Source organism: Lepidochelys kempii, chromosome 23 (assembly GCF_965140265.1).
Source record: "Lepidochelys kempii isolate rLepKem1 chromosome 23, rLepKem1.hap2, whole genome shotgun sequence".
Classification (NCBI taxonomy): Eukaryota; Metazoa; Chordata; order Testudines; family Cheloniidae; genus Lepidochelys; species Lepidochelys kempii.
The window spans coordinates 10,412,020-10,427,133 of record NC_133278.1 but is presented as its reverse complement, the minus strand read 5'-3'; the positions used below and the strand labels follow the sequence as shown (position 1 = coordinate 10,427,133).

The following is a 15,114-nucleotide window of genomic DNA, read 5'->3' as shown; positions in this document are numbered from 1 at the left end:
AACTAGAGCAGATCTTTAAAAGAATCATGCAGTCTCAATTTGAAAAATTCCAGTGGTAACACACAGTTCATATCTAATTCAAAATGACATCAGCCATGAAAGAAGCAGTGGCACTCTTTAGATAATGAGTTGTGGTCCATTTTCTGTTTCAAGGAAGAATCATTTCCATACATGCATTTCCTTCCTTCCTTCCTGTTTGGTTTAAGAAGGGATTGTCTACACTTGAAATGATACAGCAGCACAGCTGCAGTTGCACCACCGGAGCACTTCAGTGTAGACACTCCCTCCAGTGATGGAAGGGGTTCTCTGTCAATGTAGTTAATCCACCTCCCTAAAATAATAATAAATAATAAATAAATAAATAAATAATAATAATTAATGATGATGATGATGATGATTTTTTTTATAATCTGCATAGGACTTCAAGCAGTGGAGTGAAACTGGCAAGAAAACAAAGCAGATTTACTCAGGGAACAATATACAGTTGTTCTATGAAAAAAGAAAACTCTTGCTAATGGATGAGGAGGGACAGGGGACACTTTACCTGCTTGAGAATGATCTTTTTTCCTTTCTGAATCTGGACAAGAGAACAACATTTATCACTGAAAAATAGATGTGTATTTCTCAGGTTTACACATGCACACAACACGGAAACCTTCGCATCGCCCAATCCCACAACCACTGAAATTTTGACTTCAATTAGGATACATCATTTAAAAAAACACTGAATCTTGATTTTAAAATTACCAGAGATGGACAATCTGACATAAACCTTGGTACATTTTTTCAATAGCTAAATGCCCTCACTGTTAAAAATTCACACCATATTTCTAGTCTGAATTTCAATAGCTTCCCTTCCACCCATGGGCCCTTGTTAGACCTTTCTCTGCAAGACTGAAGAGCCCATTTTCAAATATTTGCTCTCCAGGTAAATACTTGTCGAGTGCGATCAAGTAAGCCCTTCTCTTTTTAAATAGATTGAGTTCTTGGAGTCTATCCCTATAAGACATGTTTTCTAATCCTTTCATCATCTTGTTGCTCTCCTCTGAAACCTCTTAGTGAGTCCCAGGACTAGGGATCGTGGGCTTCCAGGGTCTGTATGTTGTGGAGTGCCCAAGGGAGTGGAGTGCCCAAGGGCCAGGAATCCCAGGGCTTCCAGACTCCAAGTCCCCAGGCTGTCTTTTCTGCATCATTATAAAAAGTTATATAATCTCCATCTAGGAATGAGCCAATAGCATTGTTAGGATTTCTTTTCTTTCTCTTCCCTGACCCACAACCTCTGTAGTGTTGCCAACTTTCTAATAGCAGAAAACTGAACTCCCTTGCCTTGCCCTCTGCCCCGCCCCTACTCTGAGGCCCTGCTCCCACTCACTCCATCCCTCCTCCCTCCTGGGCTCGTTCTTCTCCACCCTCACTCGCTCGCTCATTTTCACCGGGCTGGGGGTGCGGGCTCTGGGGTGGGGATGGTGCTGAGGAGTTTGGGGTGCAGGAGGGGGCTCCGGACTGGGGGGGTGGAGCCAATGGGTTCAGAGTATGGGATGGGGCTCCAGGCTGGGGCAGGGGGTTGGGGTGCAGGAGGGGGGCTCCGGGCTGGAGACGAGGGGATTGGATGGATTATGATTGGGGGGGGCAGGCCTGGGGCAGGAGGTTCGGGTATGGGAGGGGCTGAGGGTTCTGGTTGGGGGCCTAGGCTCTGGGGTGAGAATGGAGATGAGGAGGTCGGGGTGCAGGTGCTGGCACTGGTCTGGAGCAGGGGGTTGGGGCATGGGAAGAGGTTCAGGTTGCGGGCGCCGTGTAGTGCTGACCTTAGGCAGCTCCCGGGAACCAGTGACATGTCCTTCCGGCTCCTAAGCAGAGGTGCGTCCAGGTGGCTCCCCTTTTTTCATCATTATAAAAACTTGTATCATCTCAATCAAGTAATGAGCTAATAGCATACCGTATATACTCGATCATAAGCCAGTTCGTTTATAAGCCGACAACCCCCAAGGTGGATAAGTAAAAATGGAATTTTTTATGACCCATTCATAAACTGACCCTATAATTCATAAGCCGACCCTTTAATTCCCACCTTATCTGGGGAGGGCCAGGGGAGGATGTCTCTGGCCTGGCTGGTGCTGCTCCGGCAGGCTGGGCAGTGCGGCCGCAACCTGCTCCAGTGGGCCAGACCGGGCGGTGCGGCCGCAGCATGTTCCAGCAGGCTGGGCCGGGTGGCACGGCCGCAACCTGCTCTGGTGGACTGGGCTGGGCGGCACAGCAGCAGCCTGCCAGCCCCGGAGCTGCAGCTGCTTCAGAGACTGGGGGGAGAGCAGCGTGGCCAGAAGCGGACTCTGACCCCGCAACTTCCCTTCTGGTTCTGCTCGCTGTGCTGCCTCTCCTTGCTCCCTCTGTTGGGGGGAGGGGCTGTGTCCCACCTCTCCCTCTCTATACCCGTTCATAAGCCGACCCCCTTCTCTGATGCTTCCCTTTTTTACTAAAAAAATTCGGCTTATGAACGCGCATATACTGTCGTTATGATATCTTCTATTCCTAATGTACTGTAAAAGCTCCTTCTTCTTCTCATTTCCCTATCCCAGCCAGCCATGGATTTTTCCATAATGTTGTCAGCTTCCCATATCAGTTTTCTATATAAATTGGTATCTATTCCCCCTTTTTCCCAAGTTGCCCTCTTTTGTGATTCTCAAATCATGGCTTTTTGGCCAGCTTCTAGACTCTTCTTGACGAACTGCCAATTTTCATTCACATTTTTCTGTTTAACTATTCCCTTCCAAGCAATGTTGCTTATACTTTTCCTCAGTTTTGGGAAATTAGCCCATGTGAAGCCTGAAATATATGCATAACTGGTTAAGAATGCCCTGTGTTTCCCCAGATTGAATGTAATCAGGACAGGATCACTGGTCCCTCGGCAGCAACCAATATGCTGTCCAATGATTTATCCACTTTTACTAGTCAGGATGAGGTCCAAATAGAGTTATCCTGTGTTGGTACAAACCCTTTTGAGTTAGAAAATCATTGGCTGTATATTTTAGAAATACTGAAGATGTTTTATTATGGTCTGCACAGGACTTCAAGCAGGGGAGTGAAACTGGCAAGAAATCAAAGCAGGTTTACTGAGGAAACAATGTAAATATTAAGTTGTTCTGTGAAAAAAGAAAACTCTTGCAAATGGATTAGGAGGGACAGGAGAAATCTTACCTGCCTGAGAATGATCTGCTTTCCTTTCTGAATGTGGGAAAGAAAACAACATTTCTTATTGACTAAACATATGTGTATTTCTCAGATCTGCACACTCAAATCTTCCCATCGCCCAATCCCACCACCACCAAAGAAAATGGCAAACACCTTTTGACTTAATTGGAGCAGATCTTTGAAGAAAATCTCCAATCTTGAGTTTAAAATTATCGCTGATGTACAATCTGCCACGAACCTTTCTAAATTGTTCCAACAGCTAATTACCCTCACTGATAAAAATTTACACCTTATTTCCACTCTGAATTTCACTACCTTCACTTCCAGCCATTGGATCTTGTTAGACCTTTCTCTGCTAGATTGAGGATCCAATTACCAACTATTTGCTCCCCATCTACCTACTTACAGAAGTTGATCAAGTCACCCTGTGTTTTTGTTAAGCTAAGTAGATTGATCTCCAGGACACCCTCTTTCTTCAGTTGTCCTATGGGATTGATTTAGCATGGTGCTGTCTGCCACATTCATGTACAGCTTTGAGCACAAAAGAGTTAGGTGCAGGGAGTGAAAACAAAACCTGAGAATCTTTCATTGGAATCCCCAACTTTTTATCAGCCCCTTTGAACAACAGCAGTGCCATTGGTGGAGCCTGCCTGACGGTTTTTCCATGATCTGGGAGGGCTTCATTCACGAGTAGAGCCACTCACGCAAGGGGTGACATTTGCAGATTACCCAAACAGTTTCTGTCTGGATTCCTGGAGCTCCTCTAGTGGAATCTGCAGTGAATCTCCAACCCAATTCATCAGTCCTGGAACTACTGAAAATGGTGAACAAGGGAAGGTGGAGGAGGCGTCACAGCTCACCTGGGCGAGGTGAGGAGATGGCAACCTGTGCAGCAGTCTCCTCATGTGCTCATGCCTAAATCTTAGACCTTTGCTTCCAAAGGTTATACCCCATGAAAGGAGGCCAAGATGGATCCAACCTTTCCACATAGCCAGGTAAGCAGATCCTCTTGACGACTTTCTACTGAGCAGGATTTGTTGAATCGAGACATGTTCTCTCTTTTTGGTCTATCCAGTCAGAAGCCAGGATGAAAGATGACATCTGTCCATGTCAGGAGAGGAATTGGGAGGAACAGATTTATTACTCCTTGGGTCCATTTCAATCTCAAGGCTTCGAAAATAAAACCTGCACTGTGCCCTGCTCAGAAACAAAACTGGTGACATTTTCTCTTCTCTTTCCTTGCAAATAGGTCAACAAAAGGAATAACCTACCTCCGAAAGATGGGTCTGAGCACACTGTTCTTGAAAGACCAATTGGGATTGAGCTAGATCCTCCTGCTGAAGAAGTTGGCCAGTTGATTGTGGACTCCAGCTATGTGCGTAGCTACATTTGAAATGTAAGGACTGGAAAGGATGGACTGAAATCACCCCCCCCACCACCACCACCACCCCGGCCAACCTCTCCCTGTTTAGATAAAACACTGCTGTAACATTTTCAGTGACAATCTGCACTGGAAATGCCTTGACAGAAATGAGAATTTTTATCTTAATGGATCCAAACTTTTCTACTTTTTTCGAGGGGGATGGCTTTTCAAAAATTAAGGAAATTAGTTAGGGAAGTGGATTGGACTGAAGAACTTATGGATCTAAAGGCAGAGGAGGCCTGGGATTACTTTAAATCAAAGCTGCAGAAGCTATTGGAAGCCTGCATCCCAAGAAAGGGGAAAAAATTCATAGTCAGGAGTTGTAGACAAAGCTGGATGAGCAAGCATCTCAGAGAAGTGATTAAGAAAAAGCAGAAAGCATACAGGGAGTGGAAGATGGGAGGGATCAGCAAGGAAAGCTACCTTATTGAGGTCAGAACATGTAGGGATAAAGTGAGACAGGCTAAAAGTCAAGTAGAGTTGGACCTTGCAAAGGGAGTTAAAACCAATAGTAAAAGGTTCTATAGCCATATAAATAAGAAGAAAACCAAGAAAGAAGAAGTGGGGCCGTTAAACACTGAGGATGGAGTGGAGGTCAAGGATAATCTAGGCATGGCCCAATATCTAAACAAATACTTTGCCTCAGTCTTTAATAAGGCTAAAGAGGATCTTAGGGATAATGGTAGCATGACACATGGGAATGAGGATATGGAGGTAGATATTACCATATTTGAGGTAGAAGCGAAACTGAAACAGCTTAATGGGACTAAATCAGGAGGCCCAGATAATCTTCATCCAAGAATATTAAAGGCACCCGAAATTGCAAGCCCATTAGCAAGAATTTTTAATGAATCTGTAAACTCAGGGGTTGTACCGTATGATTGGAGAATTGCTAACATAGTTCCTATTTTTAAGAAAGGGAAAAAAAGTGATCCGGGTAACTACAGGCCTGTTAGTTTGACATCTGTAGTATGCAAGGTCTTGGAAAAAATTTTGAAGGAGAAAGTAGTTAAGGACATTGAGGTCAATGGTAAATTGGACAAAATACAACATGGTTTTACAAAAGGTAGATCGTGCCAAACCAACCTGATCTCCTTCTTTGAGAAAGTAACAGATTTTTTAGACAAAGGAAACGCAGTGGATCTAATTTACCTAGATTTCAGTAAGGCATTTGATACCGTCTCACATGAGGAATTATTAGTTAAATTGGAAAAGATGGGGATCAATATGAACATTGAAAGGTGGACAAGGAATTGGTTAACAGGGAGACTACAACGGGTCCTACTGAAAGGTGAACTATCAGGCTGGAGGGAGGTTACCAGTGGAGTTCCTCAAGGATCAGTTTTGGGACCAATCTTATTTAATCTTTTTATAACTGACCTCAGCACAAAAAGTGGGAGTGTGCTAATAAAGTTTGCGGATGATACAAAGTTGGGAGTTATTGCCAATTTAGAGAGAGACTGGGTTATCATACAGGAAGATCTGGATGACCTTGTAAACTGGAGTAATAGTAAAAGGATGAAATTTAATCATGAGAAGTGTAAGGTCATGCATTTAGGGATTAAATAATAAGAATTTTAGTCAGAAGATGGGGACGCATCAATTAGAAGTAACGGAGGAGGAGAAGGACCTTGGAGTATTGGTTGATCACAGGATGATTATGAGTCGCCAATGTGATATGGCCGTGAAAAAAGCTAATGCAGTCTTGGGATGCATCAGGCGAGGTATTTCCAGTAGAGATAAGGTGGTGTTAGTACTGTTATACAAGGCACTGGTAAGACCTCACCTGGAATACTGTGTGCAGTTCTGGTCTCCCATGTTTAAGAAGGACGAGTTCAAACTGGAACAGGTACAGAGAAGGGCTACTAGGACGATCCGAGGAACGGTAAACCTGTCTTATGAAAGGAGACTCAAGGAGCTTGGCTTGTTTAGCCTAACCAAAAGAAGGTTGAGGGGAGATATGATTGCTCTCTATAAATATATCAGAGGGATAAATACCAGAGAGGGAGAGGAATTATTTTAGCTCAGTACCAATGTGGACACAAGAACAAATGGATATAAACTGGTCATTGGGAAGTTTAGACTTGAAATTAGATGAAGTTTTCTAACCATCAGAGGGGTGAAGTTTTGGAATAGCCTTGCAAGGGAAGCAGTGGAGGCAAAAGACCTATCTGGCTTCAAGATTAAACTCGATAAGTTTATGGAGGAGATGGTATGATGGGATAACATGATTTTAGCAATTAATTGTTCTTTAAATATTCATGGTAAATAGGCCTAGTGGCCTGTGATGGGATGTTAGATGAGGTGGGATCTGAGTTACTACAGAGAATTCTTTCCTGGGTATCTGGCTGGTGAATCTTGCCCATATGCTCAGGGTTCAGCTGATCGCCATGTTTGGGGTTGGGAAGGAATTTTCCTCCAGGGCAGACTGGAAGAGGCCCTGGAGGTTTTTCACCTTCCTCTGTAGCATGGGGTGCGGGTCACTTGCTGGAGGATTCTCTACTCCTTGAAATCTTTAAACCATGATTTGAGGACTTCAATAGCTCAGACATAGGTGAGAGGTTTATCGCAGGAGTGGGTGGGTGACATTCTGTGGCCTGCGTTGTGCAGGAGGTCAGACTAGATTATCATAATGGTCCCTTCTGACCTTAATATCTATGAATCTATGTCATGAGGGCCCCCGTTTCCCCTATTCTTTGAGCAGATGTGATGGCCATGAGAAAGCCTGTCTTTATCAATAGATGTATGTCGGAGCAGGTTGCCATAGGTTCAAACGGGGGACCACTTAGGCAGCGTAAAACTAGATTGAGATTCCAAGGTGGAGTGGGGTCTTGTACTTCCAGCTGTAGATTTCAAAGACCTGTGAGAAATCTCTTTGTCACTAGGTGTGTGAAAACCGAATGGTGATGGAAGACCATGATAGCTTTGAGATACATTCTAATTGAGCTTGATTTTTTGAGTTTCAAGATGTAGTCCAGTATCCGTGGTAAGGGAGAGACTATAATTGTGACCTGCTTGTTATTGCACCAGGTCTGGAATCTCAGGGGCATCCAGGAAACTCTTCTGGCAGAAAGGCACAAGACCTCTCTGTATGAGGCCTGGGTTCTATTGGACTCTTGGGATTTACAATCATTCCACCACTCTGCTGTGTGATAGGAGAACCCCCTCATTAGTGTGGGATACAGTGAAAGGCCCCTGAAATTCCCAGCAGAAGTTTCCCATCCAAGCATTTCACTCTGAAGGGATTCCCCTCGGGGCAGTGTATCAAACCCCCTAGAGTTGTTGAAGACTTACCATGGTTTGCTGGGTGCCATCTAGAACTGACTGCTAACCATTTCCCTGATAAAAACCCCACTCTGTGTGATCATCTCAGAAATCAAAGCAAACTCACCCTTTCTGTCCTGCCATTGCTTGCAAAATGAGAAGACCCCTGGTGTCTCCTCTTTGTGTTTGTTTTGTCTGAAAATTGGGTTAATTAACATTTCTTTCCTCTCAACAGCCTCAGTCTGAAACTACACTGCTCACCAAGCAATGAGACAACCCTCCAATTGAAAAATGCTCTAATTCCCCTGAGTCCCAACTGGAAAACTCACTCACCTCAGCTCAGTGCAAAAATAGAAAGATTCTGACCCCTCAGGAGTTAAAGAAAACCTGCCTATTCAACAAGGACTGACCCCTCCATCTCCAAACTGCAGAAATCACAGCTAACTTACCATTATCTTCCTTGAGTTGGGCTGCAAAAGAAAAAAAAAGGACACTTTTCAATGCACTTTATTGTTATTAAATTAGGGGCCCATTCCTGATCCCAGTACAGATGCCTGGGGGATACCACTATTTACCTCTCTTCATTCTGAAAATGGACAATGTATTCCTACCCTTTGTTTCCTATCTTTTAAACAGTTACCAATCCAAGAGAGGACCGTCCCTCTGATCAATGGTCAAGTCTTAGATTAAGTAAAGCTAGGGTTTTTTCCCTGAAACACCTACTCTGCCCCCACATGATTGGGTAGCCTAATGGAACCTTAACAATGTCTCCTTGCATTTGTTCTGTGAAAGAGGCACAGGGACTGCACATGTTACATGAACAGGTAACATTTCCCTCATCCATCTGCGTATAACTGATGCACAATGAGGGCAGACTTACTGATTTGCTTAGGTAGGGCTTCTGAACAAGAAATGTTGCAATTATATTGGAATGGTCATTTTTCAAACCAGGCAAAAATATACTATACTTTCTCTGCTAAAACTTTCATGACATTATCAATATATCAAACTAAATATGCAGGTGTTGAGAGCTATTGGAAAAAGCAGACTATGAGGTGAGTTTTGCATGGATCCTTAGAGGTGGGGTCATTCTGATATTGTGCAGGTTTGAGTTCTGTAGTCTAAATCCAGCTACCATACAGGTTCATGTTCTGTCTCACAAGTGGAATGTAGTAGGTATCAGTGGGGATCATAGTCATAGCAGGAGAAGCATCTCTCGGATAAGAAGGTGAGATCTTACGGGAAGTTTTGAATGTTAATCTAGAGACCGTGAATTGTACTCCACATTCAATGGGAAGCAAGTCTTTACGGTGTTCCTACTTAGCCTTAATGTAGGTATAAGCCTTCAAGTCCAAGGCTGCAGATTGACTAAATTCTGTACTTGGCACATTGATTTCAATGGGATTACACTGACAGACCACAATACCTCACAGAACTGACCGTTTGGAGCCTGCTGATGTGTAATGGATAATTTAGGGAGTGATACTGAGGTTTACAAATACAGGACATACATTATACTTCTGGGAAATAAAAACAGGGTGATACTAATCCACACAAACTCACCAATTTCTCTCTGCAGTTGCTCTGCAAAAGAATAAACTTTATCAGTCACCACTTGCAGTTTTGTTGTTTCGAATTTGAAAGAAAGAGAACATAACAGTTGGATACCTGATTTACTAACACCATGAAGAGCATGAATCAGCTGTATTCAGTACGGCTGATTTGTGTAGGTATTCAGTATTCAGCAAGGGCGGTGTGGTCTATGACCACCCTGACTATGTACCAACAGAGTTCAAGCAGGTTTATGAATCAAGCAGGTTTATCAAGCAGGTTCCACACCATTCATGATTTTATAGACCCATTTGGTATTCCCCCTAAACCACCTCTTTTCTAAGGTGAACAGCCCTACTTTTTTTCAGTCTCTCCTCATATAGAAGCTGTTCCAAATTCTTGACCATATCTATTGCACTTCTCTGTATTTATTCCACCTCTAATATATCTTTGTTGAGATGAGGCTAGCATAACTGGAAATGGTATTCAAGCTATGGGTGTTCCATGGATTCAGATAGTGGCTTTAGGACAATTTTTGTCTTATTTTCTATACTTTTCCTAATCGGTTCTAACCTATTGTTAACCTTTTTGACCACTGCTGCCCATTTCCTGAAGTTTTCAGATAACCATCCACAGTGACTGCAAAATCTCTCTTGAGTTGTAATAGCTAATTTAGAATCCATCGTTATATGTGTATAAGTGGGATTATTTTTTCCCATGTACATTAGTTTCCATTTACCAACCATGCATTTCATCTGCCATTTTGTTGCCCAGTCCCCCCGTTCCGTGAGATTTCTTTGTAACTCTTAATAATTTTGAATAATTTTGTATCATCTCCAATTTTGCCACTTAAGTGTTCACTCTCATTTCCAGATCATTAGCAGGTCCCTTGGTAAACCCCATTGTTTACCTCTCTCCACTGTGAAAATTGACTACGAGGATTCATTTTGCAGCAGAGTCTTTCACACGCTGTTTGTGAGGCAATAAACTCCCCTTCTGAGGAAACATCCAAGAGAGAGGATCCTGGAGCTCCCAGCAGAGGGAGTTCTCCTTGGGAGGATGTATTAAACCTCACAGAGTGTTTTTTTTTTTTTTTTTTTAAGATTCACAGAGGGTTGCTTGGTGGAATCTGGAACTAGCTACTGAGTTATTGTCTCTGAAATCAAACTCACCCTTGCCTTCCTGCCATTGTTTTGCAAAACCAGAGCCATCACAACGCACCCCCTATTCTATCTTTGCTTTTGCTCTGTCAATGAACATTTCTTTCCTCTGAACAGCCCCAATCTGACATCCCCACCACAACCCTGTAAAACAGAGAAACAACCCCCAAGTGAAAAATGCCCAAATTCCCCTGAATCCCAACTGCAAAATTAATCTTGCCACCTCACTGTTTACCTCTTTTTCCAGATCATTTATGAATATGTTGAATAGGACTGGGCCCAGTACAGATGCCTGGGGGATACCACTATTTGCCTCTCTTCATTCTGAAAATGGACAGTGTATTCCTACCCTTTGTTTCCTATCTTTTAAACAGTTACCAATCCAAGAGAGGACCGTCCCTCTGATCAATGGTCAAGTCTTAGATTAAGTAAAGCTAGGGTTTTTTCCCTGAAACACCTACTCTGCCCCCACATGATTGGGTAGCCTAATGGAACCTTAACAATGTCTCCTTGCATTTGTTCTGTGAAAGAGGCACAGGGACTGCACATGTTACATGAACAGGTAACATTTCCCTCATCCATCTGCGTATAACTGATGCACAATGAGGGCAGACTTACTGATTTGCTTAGGTAGGGCTTCTGAACAAGAAATGTTGCAATTATATTGGAATGGTCATTTTTCAAACCAGGCAAAAATATACTATACTTTCTCTGCTAAAACTTTCATGACATTATCAATATATCAAACTAAATATGCAGGTGTTGAGAGCTATTGGAAAAAGCAGACTATGAGGTGAGTTTTGCATGGATCCTTAGAGGTGGGGTCATTCTGATTTTGTGCAGGTTGTCTCCGAGGAGTAATATGACAAATCCTCCTTTCCCCCAATCTTTCTTGTCATTCCTATTTCAAAGAGGTGATTCCTGAAAAATTCTATGACCTCTTTCCCTTTTTAAAGGAGAATCAGAGCCCCAGGTTCTGTCCTCCATCACTTCAGAGGTGGAAGGCAGATGAGGGCAATTAGATGCAAAGACTAGAGGGTCCTGATGCCTATGCAGGACTCCTGCCTTGTTTCATCAACTGCTGCTTCAGATAAAGTTTCCTGGCCATCTGTGTTCTCTTTTTCACAGAATGGCAGATGCTACAACTTTCTGTAATGTGACCCACTCCTGGGCAGAGAAAAGAGTGAATTTGCTCCTCGCTGTTGAGGACAGAGACACCACACAACGGGCAATATTTGACCCCTGGAGAACATTGCATAACCCTAAGTGTTTTGGGCCCCACATGGGGCTCTAAGGGAGACAGTGGGTCTTCCCCACCCCTCAGGCTCAGACAGACAACTGGGCAAAGGCCACAGCTCCCGTGCTGCCTGGTATGTGTGAGCAGTGTGGGGAGATGCAATGGGTCTGCCTGGACCTGCTGTATTCCCTGCTATGGGAGGGGAAGATAGTGGACCGTTAGGATACCCTTCCCTCTCAGAGGCAGCCAGGGAAAGGGAAGGCAGACAGGAGAAATGGCTCCATTCCCCCGATATACAAGCAAGGGGAGTGGGAACAACATCCAGTGTGTACATAGGTCTTCACTCACCTAATTCATTCCTCATTGCAGCTGGGGGGAAAAAAAGAATCCATCAATCACTACACTCTTTTAAACTCTTCTTCAGTGTTTTTCCTGATACCATGGATCAATAATTACCCAGTAAATGGATTACATCGTGCAAAATCAGTGATGACTTAAGTTAAAAAAGAGCTTGAGAAATTGATAGATAGCTGGAAAAATGTTTTGGAAGGATGGCTTAAGGTTTGGATGAGGAATCATCACTAACAGATATTTATGTGGAATTGGAAAAAAGTGTGGCGCTAAAGGGACTTTGAGATCCAGGTAAAGGACTGCAGCACTCTATGCCTGTCCGAGCCCTTCTTCCATATTGGCAGAGAGAAACCTTGGGTGCTCTGCAGGGGGTGTGAGTGTCCCTCAGGCAGAGTGTGGGGTGTCTTCATGGCCTCAGCTATTATAGCTCAGGCCCAGCTCTAGCAGCTCTGTCCTGCCGCATTCCCCATCCAGAGCTTTTTGATGCTGAGGGTAAGTTCAGTTTACGCAGTTTACATATTTGCTCAGGTTTAGGCTGCCCTTGATCCTCTTTGCAGAAAGCTAGTGAGGGCTCAGCTCCATGATATACAAGGGCGCTAGAGATTCCCTGCTTGGATCTCCTTCTTCCAGTCCACCAGCCTGTGGAAATATAATATCCCTGCTGTTGCTGCTGCTGGGGATGTCTGAACCCATGGTGAGATTATAGGGTTTGGCTCTTTGACTGTCAGTGTCCCCTGAACTAGACGCACTCACCCATCTCCTCTTCTAGGTGCTCTGCAAAAATAGAATGGAGAGAAGGAGATCAAAAATTCAGTCTATTCTGTACGAACTGAGGAGATGGATTGGGATCCTTTTAAATACCATCAAAACTGGTTTGTAAATATCACAGAGCCTTTACCAGCCATTCAATCTATTGGGCTGGTATTTCGTGCCCGTATGCTTATGTAGAAGAAAGAGTAGACTCTAATTTTTTTTTTAAATAACAATCATTTCCCCTAGAATCTTCATGTTTCCCATTAGTTAGCAGCATGGCTAAATACAGAGTCATAGATTCCGAGGCGGGACGGTATCACTGTGATCATCTTGTCTGATCTCCTGTATAACACAGGCCAGAGAACTGCCCCCAAATAATTCCAGTTTGAACTAGAGCAGATCTTTAAAAGAATCATGCAGTCTCAATTTGAAAAATTCCAGTGGTAACACACAGTTCATATCTAATTCAAAATGACATCAGCCATGAAAGAAGCAGTGGCACTCTTTAGATAATGAGTTGTGGTCCATTTTCTGTTTCAAGGAAGAATCATTTCCATACATGCATTTCCTTCCTTCCTTCCTGTTTGGTTTAAGAAGGGATTGTCTACACTTGAAATGATACAGCAGCACAGCTGCAGTTGCACCACCGGAGCACTTCAGTGTAGACACTCCCTCCAGTGATGGAAGGGGTTCTCTGTCAATGTAGTTAATCCACCTCCCTAAAATAATAATAAATAATAAATAAATAAATAAATAATAATAATTAATGATGATGATGATGATGATTTTTTTTATAATCTGCATAGGACTTCAAGCAGTGGAGTGAAACTGGCAAGAAAACAAAGCAGATTTACTCAGGGAACAATATACAGTTGTTCTATGAAAAAAGAAAACTCTTGCTAATGGATGAGGAGGGACAGGGGACACTTTACCTGCTTGAGAATGATCTTTTTTCCTTTCTGAATCTGGACAAGAGAACAACATTTATCACTGAAAAATAGATGTGTATTTCTCAGGTTTACACATGCACACAACACGGAAACCTTCGCATCGCCCAATCCCACAACCACTGAAATTTTGACTTCAATTAGGATACATCATTTAAAAAAACACTGAATCTTGATTTTAAAATTACCAGAGATGGACAATCTGACATAAACCTTGGTACATTTTTTCAATAGCTAAATGCCCTCACTGTTAAAAATTCACACCATATTTCTAGTCTGAATTTCAATAGCTTCCCTTCCACCCATGGGCCCTTGTTAGACCTTTCTCTGCAAGACTGAAGAGCCCATTTTCAAATATTTGCTCTCCAGGTAAATACTTGTCGAGTGCGATCAAGTAAGCCCTTCTCTTTTTAAATAGATTGAGTTCTTGGAGTCTATCCCTATAAGACATGTTTTCTAATCCTTTCATCATCTTGTTGCTCTCCTCTGAAACCTCTTAGTGAGTCCCAGGACTAGGGATCGTGGGCTTCCAGGGTCTGTATGTTGTGGAGTGCCCAAGGGAGTGGAGTGCCCAAGGGCCAGGAATCCCAGGGCTTCCAGACTCCAAGTCCCCAGGCTGTCTTTTCTGCATCATTATAAAAAGTTATATAATCTCCATCTAGGAATGAGCCAATAGCATTGTTAGGATTTCTTTTCTTTCTCTTCCCTGACCCACAACCTCTGTAGTGTTGCCAACTTTCTAATAGCAGAAAACTGAACTCCCTTGCCTTGCCCTCTGCCCCGCCCCTACTCTGAGGCCCTGCTCCCACTCACTCCATCCCTCCTCCCTCCTGGGCTCGTTCTTCTCCACCCTCACTCGCTCGCTCATTTTCACCGGGCTGGGGGTGCGGGCTCTGGGGTGGGGATGGTGCTGAGGAGTTTGGGGTGCAGGAGGGGGCTCCGGACTGGGGGGGTGGAGCCAAGGGGTTCAGAGTATGGGATGGGGCTCCAGGCTGGGGCAGGGGGTTGGGGTGCAGGAGGGGGGCTCCGGGCTGGAGACGAGGGGATTGGATGGATTATGATTGGGGGGGGCAGGCCTGGGGCAGGAGGTTCGGGTATGGGAGGGGCTGAGGGTTCTGGTTGGGGGCCTAGGCTCTGGGGTGAGAATGGAGATGAGGAGGTCGGGGTGCAGGTGCTGGCACTGGTCTGGAGCAGGGGGTTGGGGCATGGGAAGAGGTTCAGGTTGCGGGCGCCGTGTAGTGC

The 15,114-nt window shown here is 43.9% G+C and overlaps 2 protein-coding genes across 11 annotated transcripts in view; one reads left to right on the top strand and one right to left on the bottom strand.

The window, feature by feature from the left end:
• Positions 1-462, top strand: part of LOC140902056 (butyrophilin subfamily 3 member A2-like) — a 47,814-nt gene extending 47,352 nt beyond the window's left edge. For both annotated transcript variants that reach the window (XM_073321698.1, XM_073321699.1), the window contains exon 5: positions 419-462. The gene's annotated coding sequence lies outside the window, so the exon portion shown is untranslated. The remainder of the gene's footprint in view (positions 1-418) is intronic.
• LOC140902055 (butyrophilin subfamily 1 member A1-like) overlaps positions 1-15,114 on the bottom strand; it is an 87,799-nt gene that overhangs the window by 11,545 nt on the left and 61,140 nt on the right. For 7 of the 9 annotated variants that reach the window (XM_073321689.1, XM_073321693.1, XM_073321692.1 and 4 more), the window contains 7 exons: positions 13,858-13,890; positions 12,926-12,946; positions 12,170-12,190; positions 9,437-9,457; positions 8,323-8,343; positions 3,193-3,219; positions 545-577 (listed from right to left, as the gene is read on the bottom strand). In XM_073321689.1, coding sequence (XP_073177790.1) covers positions 545-577; positions 3,193-3,219; positions 8,323-8,343; positions 9,437-9,457; positions 12,170-12,190; positions 12,926-12,946; positions 13,858-13,890 — 177 coding nt within the window. Of the gene's footprint in view, positions 1-544; positions 603-3,192; positions 3,220-8,322; positions 8,344-9,436; positions 9,458-12,169; positions 12,191-12,925; positions 12,947-13,857; positions 13,891-15,114 lie in introns of all 9 variants that reach the window. The other 2 variants (XR_012155997.1, XM_073321696.1) reach the window with 2 other exon arrangements.